At 44.4% G+C, this 12,774-nt stretch overlaps 2 protein-coding genes and 1 pseudogene across 2 annotated transcripts; all 3 read left to right on the top strand.

Annotated features, from left to right (window-relative positions):
• The first annotated feature begins 406 nt into the window (after nucleotides 1-406).
• Nucleotides 407-4,484, top strand: LOC119322432 (annotated as a pseudogene).
• A 153-nt stretch (nucleotides 4,485-4,637) lies between these two features.
• LOC119322433 (putative germin-like protein 2-2) lies at nucleotides 4,638-5,744 on the top strand. The gene is made up of 2 exons (XM_037595913.1): nucleotides 4,638-4,916; nucleotides 4,997-5,744. Exons 1-2 carry the CDS (start codon nucleotides 4,790-4,792, stop codon nucleotides 5,530-5,532), a joined length of 663 nt encoding a protein of 220 aa, XP_037451810.1. The 5' UTR covers nucleotides 4,638-4,789; the 3' UTR covers nucleotides 5,533-5,744.
• Nucleotides 5,745-8,281: 2,537 nt separating this feature from the next.
• On the top strand, nucleotides 8,282-9,559 carry LOC119326013 (2-hydroxyisoflavanone dehydratase-like). Its single transcript, XM_037599724.1, has one exon. It carries the CDS (start codon nucleotides 8,282-8,284, stop codon nucleotides 9,272-9,274), a length of 993 nt encoding a protein of 330 aa, XP_037455621.1. The 3' UTR covers nucleotides 9,275-9,559.
• Nucleotides 9,560-12,774: the final 3,215 nt, after the last annotated feature.

Genomic DNA, 12,774 nt, shown 5'->3' with positions numbered 1-12,774 from the left:
TGCAGGTGTCTCGAAGAAGATGATCACAAACTTTACAATCCGTCATGAAGATGTGTTCTTCTGCTTTCTAAACTGAAGATAAGAATGCAGTGGATGAGAAGAATGAAGAGAGAAGTGGAATCAGGCACCACACATTAGCTTGGAGGATTTTTTGTCCGGGTTCCGGATACAAAGTTTGTCCTGTATAGCTGGACAATCGGTAGACCTGTGGGATTCCAGCTGAAACAGCGACAACAAGCGGCTACTGTAGGGGTTGACGGACTCCAGGTCTTTACTGGCTGCAGCCGCCGTGAGGCTAAGATAAGGCGTGAGAGTTTCAGATAAGAGGCCAGAGTGTGTGGACGTGAGGGTGCTGTAAATGTGGTTTTAAACCCCTGGGCCATGAGCCAGCTGAGCATCCAACCCAACTCAAACTGCCACACAACCACACCGCCCGGCAAAAACTAAGCAGAAATGGCTCGCGGTTCTGCTCTCCGGACAGCAGAGGTGCGCTTCTTTCTCCTTGCTATTATTTCTTCTCTCCTTTTCATTTTGAGAAACCAAATTCTGCCTTTCGCTTCGGCTTGTGTACGCCTTGTTGTCAGACTTGTAATCTTTTGCAAAAGCTTCCCCGCTACGCTTGAAATAACTGACTGCTGCTATAATATTATTTTTTTCGCGTGTATTTTAGGCGATCTTAGTTAGGCCCTTCTTGGATCTTAATATATTTGGGTGCTCCCAGTATTTAGCGCAAGCTAATAGAACTGTGAACTTGAGCATAGCTCGTTACAACATGAGCCCAACGCACGTCGCTAAAGTAGCTAGTGATCTAAAACATCTTATATTTGTTTACAGAGGGAGTACTTCGTAACATGCCACCAAGTTTATGGTTTACATTTTGCAGGTGAACATTGTTGCCTTATGCGTTCTCCCAGGCAACGGGCGAACCTCGCCATGCTTTTCCTGTTGGCCTTGTTACTGCTCTGCAATGGAGGTGGCAACGTCAGCTGCTCAGCGATCCAAGAGAACAACATCGATCTACAGTCGCTGCTCAACTTCAAGCATGGCATCACCAACGATCCACATGGAGCCTTGAGCAACTGGAGCACCAGCACCCACTTCTGTCAGTGGAATGGTGTCAACTGCACCACGACACAGCCGTTCCGCGTCTCGCGGCTTAAACTCACCGATTTGGACTTGGCAGGCCAAATCACCCCTTCCCTCGGGAACCTAACTTTCCTCATAAAGCTCGACCTTTCAGTTAATAAGTTCGTTGGCCCCTTACCCATCCTTGGCCATCTCCAACGACTGCAAACACTTTATCTGAACAACAACCAGTTAAATGGGATTATTCCTGATTCACTTGCCAACTGTTCCAACTTGGCCAACTTAGATCTCTCCATGAACTCGCTAGTGGGTGTAATTCCACCAAAATTAGACTTACTTTCACATCTTTCATACTTAAATCTCTCCTCAAACTCCCTAGTGGGCGTCATTCCTACAAAACTGGGCCTCCTTTCAGATCTAAGAGTCTTAGATCTCTCTGTAAACTTGCTAGTCGGTGAAATTCCTCCGAAACTAGACTTCCTTTCAAAACTGATCTACTTTGGTCTCGATAGAAACCTACTAGTGGGTCAAATTCCTCCTACATTAGGCTTTCTTCCGAAACTAGAATATATCCATCTTCCATCAAATCAACTCGAGGGGAGAATTCCTAATGAGCTTGGGCAATTGCTGCAATTGAAAGAGCTGATCCTAGGCAGCAATAAGCTTTCGGGTGAATTCCCAGATGCCATCTTGAATCCTTCAGGATCGCTCCAATTTTTAGGCTTGGAATTCAATATGCTAAGCAAGGCATTGCCACCTAATATTGGCAACGGTCTGCCTAATCTCATACAAATTACCTTGGGAGGCAACATGTTTGAAGGTCATATCCCACCTTCCCTTGGCAATGCTTCAGGGTTAGAATGGATAGATTTATCAAATAACAGTTTCACGGGGCCAATTCCTACTTCTTTTGGAAAGCTTTCAAATCTGACTATTCTAAACTTTGAGTATAACCAGCTTGAAATAAGGAACAACAGAGACTGGGAGTTCTTAAATGCACTGAGAAATTGTCGATCTCTAAATATACTATCACTCTCTTACAATCATCTTCAGGGGTCTATTCCCCAGTCCGTTGGTAACCTACCCCCCAGCCTTGAGCATCTTCTGCTAGCTGGAAACAACTTGTCTGGACAAGTACCACAGGGCATCAGAAAACTTAGTGCCTTAATTAAACTAGTACTAGGTGGAAACAGTTTGAGTGGTACAATCGAAGGATGGGTTGAAAACCTAAAACTCCTTCAGTTTCTAAACCTCGAGTCAAACCGCTTCACCGGCCCAATCCCATCCTCTATCGGCAATCTTTCACACTTGGCATATCTGTATATAAATGAAAATGAATTCGAAGGCCTGATACCAGCCAGCTTAGGAAACCTTCCACTCTTACGGCTAGACCTTAGTTATAACAATCTCCAAGGGTATATACCACCGAACTTTGGAAACCTCCAAGAACTAACATTATTGAACCTCAGCCACAACAATCTCCAAGGTGAGATACCTCAGATTAGTAACCTTAAGCAACTCATTACTTTAGATCTTTCATCAAATAAGCTTATGGGGCAGATTCCTGATTCTATGGGCCAATGTTACGGCTTGGTAAGTCTGCATATGGACCACAACTTTCTGGCTGGAAGCATCCCAATAAGTTTTGGCAAACTGTTGTCCCTAAGCATGCTAAATCTTTCACACAACAACTTGTCAGGCACTATTCCTGTAGCTCTAAGCAAGCTAGAGTACCTAATCAAGCTTGACCTTTCATATAATCATCTTGAAGGTGCACTACCAGTCGATGGAGTATTCGTAAATGCCACAACTGTTTCACTTGAGGTTAACTGTGGGCTCTGTGGAGGTGCAATAGATCTCCACATGCCCATGTGTCATGTTGTTTCTCAGAGGTCAGAGACAAGGTACTATTTGGTCAGAGCGTTGATACCATTATTTGGCTTCACGTCACTTGTAATGTTGACTTACATTATATTCTTTGGGAAGAAGACGCCAAGAAGGACATACTCATTTTTGCGTTCTTTCCGTAAGAAACTCCCTAGAGTTGCTTACAATGATCTTGCTCGAGCTACAGGGAACTTCTCTGAGTCAAACCTTGTCGGAAGAGGAAGCTATGGTTTAGTGTATAGAGGAAAGTTAATTCAAGCTAAAATACAAGTGGCAATAAAGGTTTTTGACCTCGACATGAGATGTGCAGACAAAAGTTTTGTAACAGAATGCGAGGTTTTGAGTAGCATTCGGCACCGGAATATTGTACCTATCCTAACAGCATGCTCGACAGTTGACAACAAAGGTGATGTCTTCAAAGCTCTAGTTTATGAATTCATGCCTAATGGGAATTTGGACACATGGTTGCATAACAAATTTCCTGATAGTTCATAGCTATTGGTATAGCCGATGCATTGGCATATTTACACAATGATTGTGTGAGGCAGATTGTACATTGTGATTTGAAACCAACAAATATCCTTCTTGATGATGATATGAATGCTTATCTGGGAGACTTCGGCATTGCAAGTCTCATTGGACATTCAAGCTCACACCCCTCAACCAGACTGAAGGGAACTATAGGGTACATAGCTCCTGGTATAGTACTCCCTCACTTCCCTTTGCTATTGCCATTTTTTATTTACATTAAAGATTAAACTTTAAAACATACTAATTACTGCAATTTCATCTCTTGGTAGAGTATGCTCAAAGTGGTCAAGCATCCATTCGTGGGGATATTTACAGTTTCGGAATAGTACTCCTAGAGATGCTCATTGGCAAAAGACCGACGGATCCTATGTTTGAGAATGAAATCAAAATTGTCAACTTTGTGGAGAGAAACTATCCAGATAATATACTACATATCATGGATGCCCGTCTTCATGGAGAACACAAGGGATATATCGAAGTGAACATTGGAACAGGAAATGCAGCCTATGGGTGCTTGTTATTGCTCATGCAGGTCGCTCTTTCTTGTACGCGTATGAATCCAACGGAGCGCATGGACATAAGAGAAGTAACGAACAGGTTGCACTCAATCGGAACATCATACATTAAATCGATCCAAGCGAGAGGAAGTCATGCTTCACTAGAATAGCTTACAAGGGACATGATCTCATGTTATAGCAGGTTAAGTTTGGCATGTATCTGTTCATACAGCAGAAAAACATGAACGGACACCAATAGACGCAGGTGTCTCGAAGAAGATAATCACAAACTTTACAATCTGTCATGAAGATTTGTTCTTCTGCTTTGTATAAACCGAATTGGCACCCGACGTAAGGCCATCCTGATGGAGTGAGGGGGTCCTGGGTCCATGGTCAAGGATGTTAGCGTTCTGTAGCCTCCTTGGATTCTTGGTCGTTGTGGATATGTACAGGCGACTTGTTCAAGCATAGATATTAATTTGATCCTGCCGTCCAATATATATACATATATATGCGTAGCAGGTTGTCCAGATCTAAGCACACGCTCTGCAGGCTGCCCACATCACAAGACTTGTTCCTACCCAACCCATGTATATACATACATATACATATAGTACATGACACTATGGCAGGATCTCCCTATAAATACTAGCCTCCATTATTGCTTAGACATCGCACAGTTCAAGCAGCACAACAACCAATTCCCAAAGCTTAACAGCGAGCACGTTCCTGCCAGTGTCAACACTGCTTGCTAACTTGTTTCAGTGAGGTGAAAACAGAAAAGAGACATGGTGGCCATTCATGTGCTGCTCCTTGCAGGAGCTCTCTTGGCCTTTGCGTGCTCACATGGCGGCGTCACCGCCTCCGACCCGAGCCTTCTCCAGGACTTCTGCGTCGCTGAAAAGACGTCTCAAGGTACGTGCATAGATTCATATACTCCATAGAATTGTAGTCGAGCAATCACTCATCTTGGCTATCTCGTCCAATCCATGCAGTGCGTGTCAACGGGCTCCCTTGCAAAGATGCGAAGGAAGTCGTCGCCGAGGACTTCTTCTTCTCCGGCCTCCATGTGGCCGGCAACACGGCCAACAAGCAGGGCTCCGTGGTGACCGCCGTCAACGTCGCGCAGATCGGTGGGCTCAACACCATGGGCATCTCCCTCGTCCGCATCGACTATGCGCCGAACGGCCTCAACCCTCCTCACACCCACCCGCGCTCCACCGAGATCTTGACCGTGCTAGAGGGTTGTCTCCATGTGGGCTTCGTCACCTCGAACCCTGAGAACAGACACTTCACCAAGGTTCTCGCCAAGGGAGACGTGTTTGTGTTCCCCAAGGGCCTCGTCCATTACCAGTTCAATAATGGGAATACTCATGCGGTGGCCATCGCGGGGCTGAGCAGCCAGAACCCCGGAGTGATTACGGTAGCCAACGCGGTGTTTGGATCGGAGCCTGCCATCTCAGATGATGTTATTACCAAGGCCTTCCAGGTGGAGAAGAACACTGTAGATTGGATCCAAGCACAGTTCTAAAAAGTCTCGTGTTCCCGCGTGTGTTTGTTTGTTGAAGTACTATTTTATCTTTAGCTTCATTTGGGTTGCATTGCATGTTCTTCATAGTATTGTAAGTTAAGGATTTTTAATTCTCATGTGTATGCTTTTTTACCTGTATAACATCGATGTGTTGTGGTACACACCCCTATTTGTTTGTTGCAAAGGTAAATTATTTGTTAAATTTGTCATTATTTTTCCTTTGCTTTGGTTTGGTACTCACTCTGTGAATAAATATAAGACCGTTAGGAAGTAGTAGTGAATATCTACTGCCGGCGATTCACGTACTTTACACTGCCCACATGTACTTGTGGGACACAAATCCAAGTGAACCTTGCGGTGGAGCTTCTTGCTAGAGCAAACCTTGCTGTATGATGTTCATCATCTTTGGTTTTCCTTGCTTTGAGTTTGGGTCATGCATATAGCCGAGTCATGTTACCGTGTGCACGGATAGAGAAGTGACCATGTGTGTACATGCAAGCTGAAAGTGAGTCTCATTAGCAATAAGTGTGTGCAGATTAGGGAAGCTGTGAACATGGCAAGTTTGGTCAGGGCGCTTTTTATTTTTTGAGAAAAATTTGAGGGGAGTCAGGGTGCTGATGTATCTCGCCAGCAGCAAGATACAAGCCCATCGCCCCTCAAGGACACCTTAAACAGGTTGGTCCATAATCACGCATTTTAATAAAATGTTTGTGACATTTAAAAAAATATTTATACAATGAAAAAAAGATGTTCGCATAGTTTAAAAAAGGTTTTGTATCATTGATTATTTAAACTTGCATTTGATTTTTTAACACATATTCAAAAAAATGTTCAAAAACATGTATTCAATAAAATGTTAATCATGTATTTGCAAAATATTAAACATGCATAAAAAATATATTATGTGTATACAAAAAATATAGAATGTGTATTAAAAAAGATATAAAAATATAAATTTAAAAAAAATGTTAATTGTGTATTTGAAATATGTAAACATGCAAAAGAATGTTCCTGATGTAAGAAAAATGTGCAATGTGTGCGAAAAATATAGACATTGTGTGTGAAAAGTGTAGACATGAGTTGAATAAAAAGGGAAAATAAAAGAGAGAAAGCAATTTCTTTGAAGAAAACCAATGAAAAAAAGAAAACAGAAAAAAAGAAATGCAAAACGCTACTTTTCTGATTTGTATTTTCTTTCCTTACATAGAAATGAAAAACGCTACTTACTTCGAGCCCATCATGCATAACTGAACACTGCAGACATGATTGCACAAATGCTTACAAAGGAAAAACTGTCAAGGAGGCATACTGTACTGGTTATTCTTCCTCTCTGTTTTGTGCCTGCATCGTTTGTGCCTAGAAGTCAATGCAACATCGCATTTTGGAAGTCACTTATTTTTTTTCTGAACAATGCAGGAGATAATGAAGTAATAAAGTTCAACCATAAGCATTATGTCTTTTTCTACATAATCACCATGTTTTATTCACACATCCGGTGTGCCTCCAAAGGCTAGAAACCTGATAACAAGTTTGAATTTGCAAATATTTAAAACGAATTTGCTATTTCTAATCTTGATGAGAAATAACAAAGTCTCATCTAACTCCAACACCATTTGATTAAACAAAACAAAAACTCTCTCTGGTCCTTTTTACTCTGCGTATTAGATTTTTTTTCAAGTCAAACTTTACAAAGCTTGAGCAGATTTATATTAAAAATATATCAACATCTACGGTACAAAATATGTATACTATGAAACTACATTTCACAATGAATCTAACAATATTGATTTGGCATTGTCAATGTTGACAGTAGAGATATTTTGACTTCGGACAAAATTTATATGCAGACTAAAAAAGATCAGAGGGAGTAAAAGAAAAAAAAATCCTCACAAATCTTCATGTAATAATATCCAACTGTGTAGGATTTACATGAGGCATAGTTATTTATTATAAAAACATGGTGAATTTGCAAATATTATAGTTAATCAAACAAGTAACATCACATTCATCGATTCAGTCATTCCCAATCACCATATGTATCCATCTCCTCTCCTTCCCTCCCCCCTCGATGGACGTAGGAAAATGGCCAGATCCCGAAATTTTATCAAAGCAGGGTCAAATCTCGCTCAACTTCCGCAAAAGGGTCAAAACACCAAATTCGGCCGTGGTGACTGCAATTCTGCTAGGTTGGTGGACATACCGCATACGCAAAGGCAGCCACTCGCTAGCTTAGCTCCCTCTCCACAAAAAGTTGTGAGCTTCTTTTTTTTTCCGAGAAACTTTCAATCTATTCATTTTTCAGTCATGGTCCTCATGATGAATTTCATGTGGCGGCAGCGGAACCGGCGGGCCTGGACGACACTGCCGACCATAAAAGGTTCATGATATGATATCTAAGTTTTGGTACGAGTATACAAAGAAAAACCTAGATAAAGCAAACAATAGACATGTCTCAGATGGAAACCCAAGGCACAAACCAAACGAAAAGCTAGTGGAATACGGGTGCACTAGTCGTCGGTCCCTTTTACTCTTGTCGATCGATCATTCGGGCAGCGACAACGGCCGGCGTCTACTTTGACTTGACCGGTCAGCGATGATGGCGTGTCAGCAGGTGAATCGAAGCTTCGATCGGCAGCGGCGATCACGAAGAAAGATAGCGTGCTCCAAGTCTTGTGCTAATCAATGGCGGAGCAGTATTAATTAGGGCCCGTGTCTCATCTCTCGGCCACGGCCTGACGACCCACCTTGCATGCGCGCGATGGATCCAGCTCCAGCACCAGCAGCCGGCAAGATGCGGTTCGACTCGCCGGCCTTCCGCGTCCACGAGGACGGCCGCGTGGAGCGCTTCTTCGGCACGGACACCACCCAGCCCGGCTTCGACGCGGCCACCGGCGTCACCTCCAAAGACGTCGTGCTCGACGGCGCCACCGGCGTCTTCGCCCGCCTCTACCTACCGGCTGCGCTCCCCGACGGCCCCGGCCGCTGGAGCAGGCTGCCCATCCTCGTCTACTTCCACGGCGGCGGCCTGGTCCTCGGCTCGGCCGCCTCCCAGATGTACCACGGCTACCTCAACTCCGTCGTCGCCCGGGCCGGCGTCCTGGCCGTGTCCGTCGACTACCGCCTCGCGCCAGAGCACCCGATCCCGGCGGCCTACGAGGACTCCTGGATGGCGCTCACCTGGGCCGCGTCGAGGGTAGGCGACCCGTGGCTGTCGGAGCACGGCGACGCCGGCCGCATCTTCCTGGCCGGCGACAGCGGCGGCGCCAACATCGTCCACAACATGGCGATCATGGCCGGCACTCGAAGCACTGATCAGGACGGTTTGCCCGCGGGGGCGCTGGTGGAGGGGGCGATACTGCTGCACCCCATGTTTGGCGGGAAGGAGCCGGTGGACGGTGAGGCGGCGGACACGAGATATCACATGGAGAAGCTCTGGGCGCTGATATGCCCGGACGGCGACGGTCTAGGGGTGGACGACCCGAGGCTGAACCCGATGGCTCCTGGGGCGCCGAGCTTGCGCGCACTAGCTGGCCGGAGGCTGCTCGTCTGCTCGGCCGAGAGGGACTTCGCGCGGGCGAGGGCGGCCGCGTATTATGAGGCCGTCAAGGGGAGCGGGTGGCCTGGCACGTCGGAGTGGCTGGAGTCCCCGCGGGAGTATCATGGGTTCTTCCTCCTCCAGCCGGAGCGCGACGAGTCGTCGGTTCTCATGGATCGGGTGGTCGCCTTCCTCTCCGGCGAATGATCTGCAGGAGATCGATTTTTTCAGAAAAAAGGATGTTGTTTGTGATTGTGGCCGATCGGTGGATCTCAGCCATTGACATGCCCTTCTTTGAATATTCAACGACCAGCAATGCTACATCTACAGGGGTTTTACAGGAGCTTTACAGGCTAGGCTTAGGTGGGATGTGTTGATTGATTGTTAAGATGAAGCGGGCCCCATCCTGAAAATCAGGAGGGGGAGATTAGTGAGGGGAGAGGGTTAGTCCGTTAACTCTTGTAAAATCTTCCCGTACGTCTAGCATTTTTGTTCAACGACCCACATCTTGTTTCATTCTTGAACAAAGCATCGTACTTTTCTGCAGCAGTGCAAAGCCAGGCAATGCACAAAGCCTGCTCTGTCTCCCCCGTGTCGATCGTGCAAATCACACAAAGTGCTCACTCCACGATATTGCTCGGACTAGGATTAATTGTGTAAGATGAATAGAGAGGAAGACTGGTGGAACCAATGATGTACTGCTCGAGTCTCGTGAGCATACATCGGGGTACATGAACTTCTTAAAGTACAAGACAAGATAGAATCAATCCTACCCTATCCTATATTTCATATCTAATCATACTCAGCAAAAATTTTTTAGAGAACATCGTGGACTAACTGAAAAAAATAAAACTCTAGCTAACATAATAAGCAAAATAATGATCAACGGAAAAAAAAGGAAAAGATATCCTTTAAATGAGCAACAACATTCAAATACCGATGGCCGTGCTTGAAGATCGCTGAACTGAAGGCACAAGTCGAACTTTTAATATCAGAAACCACAACACTAATAGTAGAATGCCCAGTCGCTGAAGAATGGTCATGTGCACTAAAGATAGTCAATCTGTAATATCAGCTATGTTCTTTTCTGGTGCCAAATGAACAGCTCGCCGAAGAGCTAAGGCCTTGGTCATCCCCGGCTCGATGTGCGACTATCTGAAATCTGTATGAACCTTCTATTATAGCACAAAGGGAGCTAGCTTAGTTGGTTGCATCTTGAGGTGACGAGTTCGATTTTGCGCGCCAACCACTATTATTTCCAGAAACACTAACGCCCACACGTGTGGGCGTTTGCATCTCGCCCACACACGTGGATCCGCGTCCGTTTGTAGGTGCACGAATCTTGGCATGTTTGTGGTGCCACGTAGGACTGGGCTGGTGTGTGGGCATTCACGCGGTCGCCCACACGACCGTTTCATCACACGAAGGGGCCGGTGTGTGGGCGTTTATCAGTTCGCCCACACGCCAGTTTTCATTCTTGCACAAGGGCTGGTGTGTGGGCATTTGCCATCTCGCCCACACGCCCGTCTCCTCTCTCCACACCAAGCTGCCAGTTGCCATGCGTTTTGCAGTGTACATGGCAACTGCCCTAGCGTGTTTGTAAGCAGATGACAACTCTTTTTTTTTACCCGAACATGTCAGTTGCCATGTGTTTTGCGGGGTACACGGCAACTGCCCTAGTGTGCTTGTAAGCAAATGGCAACTCTCTCTTTTACCCGAACATATTGTTTTGCCATGTCTCTTTGTAGCGCTACACGGCAACTGCCTAGTGTTCGTAGGTGACAACTCCTGAGGTTTTCAAACCATGGCAATTGTAGTAAACCAGACTATACATGGCAACTGCTTAGTGTTAGTAGGTGGCAACCTCTAAAGTTTTTAAATCATGGCAACTATAGTAAATCAGACCATACATGGCAACAACTGCAGTTGTCCTAAATGATATCTGGCACTGGACCTGAGATGGCAACTGCCCAGTGTTAGTAGGTGACAACTCCTGAGGTTTTCAAATCATGACAATTGTAGTAAACCAGACTATATATACATGGCAACTGCTCAGTGTTAGTAGGTGGCAACCTCTAAAGTTTTCAAATCATGACAACTATAGTAAATCAGATCATACATGGCGACAACAGCAGTTGTCCTAAATGGCATCTGGCACTTGACCTGAGATGGCAACTGCCTAGTGTTAGTATGTGACAACTCCCGAGGTTTTCAAATCATGGCAATTGTAGTAAACCAGACTATACATGGCAACTGCTTAGTGTTAGTAGGTGGCAGCCTCTAAAGTTTTTAAATCATGACAACTATAGTAAACCAGACCATACATGGCAACAACTCCAGTTGTCCTAAATGGCATCTGGCACTTGACCTGAGATGGCAGCTGCAGTTGAGCAACCATGGTAACTGTAGTTGTCCGACATGGCAACTGTAGTTCAGTGACATGTCAATTGTAGTTAAACGGACATTGAAGAGAGTCCGGACCATGGCAACTGCGGGGATGCATGGCGACTGTCATGCGGGGGCGTGCGGGACCGTGAGGTAGGTGGCTGAGAGAGGTGTGTGGGCGTTATGCATTTTGCCCACACGTAGGCGTGTGAGAGGGACCGCAAGGGAAAAAAAGAAGCGTGTGGGCGCTAATTGTTTTGCCCACACGTAGGCGTGTAGGCTGGTCCTTTTAGACACCACACAAAACGTGTGGGCAGACCCCTTAACGCCCACACGTGTGGCAATTATCGTCGTCCATTATTTTTGCACTATTGGGCTGAGTGGGCCAGAAAAATAGGTAGGTTGTTCACCTTCGAGTGGGCTTGGAAAACCAGGACGTGGATTTAAAAGATCAAGCAACTCAATCGAGTCTGAAGTACGACAGACGAAAAAATCAAATGTACGAAATAGACGAAAATTGAGGAGGAAGAAGCGTTTATCCTTTTTTAATTATTATTATTATTACCACATTATTATTATTATTATTATTATTATTATTATTATTATTATTATTATTATTATTATTATTATTATTATTATTATTATTATTATTATTATCCCACACATCCCTAACAGAATAATCATGACTGAAAACCTCAATGGGTTCATGTGCATCCCATCTATGTTGCCGCTTACCCTCCTTCCCACCCTTGTCGATGGTGGCCTCAGTGCTCAAAATCACAAACTCACTTCAATGTGGCCAATTCTAAGGTGTCTCTCTTTCTCTCCACATAAGATGAGAAATCTGTTTTTTCTCAACTGGGGGTTTTACCGAGTCGTGCATACGTGGTTATAGATGGTTTCTTTCTTCCCAAACTAATTTTGCCGAGGTGTTGATTTCTAACCCCATTTACACAGGTACAAAAGAAAGATGGATCATGCGCTATTTATTAATATTGTCCCCTAAAAAGCATTTAAAAATTGTTTAACTGGTAAAAGAACATCATATTCAGATTGTACACATTTTTTCTAATCAATTTCCATATATAAAATGTCAAAATTGGAGTGAGGGTTTAGAAGATATGAATATTTTAAAAAAGCATTTGAATCATTTAATATTTAAGATGTAAAATAACATCATATTTAGATTCTCGACATTTTTCTAATCACTTTTCATATATGACATGTCAAAATTGGAGTTACGTCTAAAAGATATGGATATTTAAAATAATAATTTGAACTTATTCAATAAAAAATAATTTAGAACTGCGGGTTAATTAACT

This window comes from Triticum dicoccoides, chromosome 6B (assembly GCF_002162155.2).
Source record: "Triticum dicoccoides isolate Atlit2015 ecotype Zavitan chromosome 6B, WEW_v2.0, whole genome shotgun sequence".
NCBI lineage: Eukaryota > Viridiplantae > Streptophyta > Magnoliopsida > Poales > Poaceae > Triticum > Triticum dicoccoides.
Note: the sequence above shows the minus strand (reverse complement) of the source record. Positions and strands in the feature narration are given on the sequence as shown.

What these genes read in the sequence shown, in the direction of transcription:
- LOC119322433 (XM_037595913.1), top strand. Translation starts at nt 4,790, where the DNA reads ATGGTGGCCATTCATGTGCTGCTCCTTGCAGGAGCTCTCTTGGCCTTT. An exon ending in CGCTGAAAAGACGTCTCAAG is followed by an intron (nt 4,917 to 4,996) that starts GTACGTGCATAG and finishes CAATCCATGCAG; the next exon opens with TGCGTGTCAACGGGCTCCCT.
- LOC119326013 (XM_037599724.1), top strand. Translation starts at nt 8,282, where the DNA reads ATGCGCGCGATGGATCCAGCTCCAGCACCAGCAGCCGGCAAGATGCGG.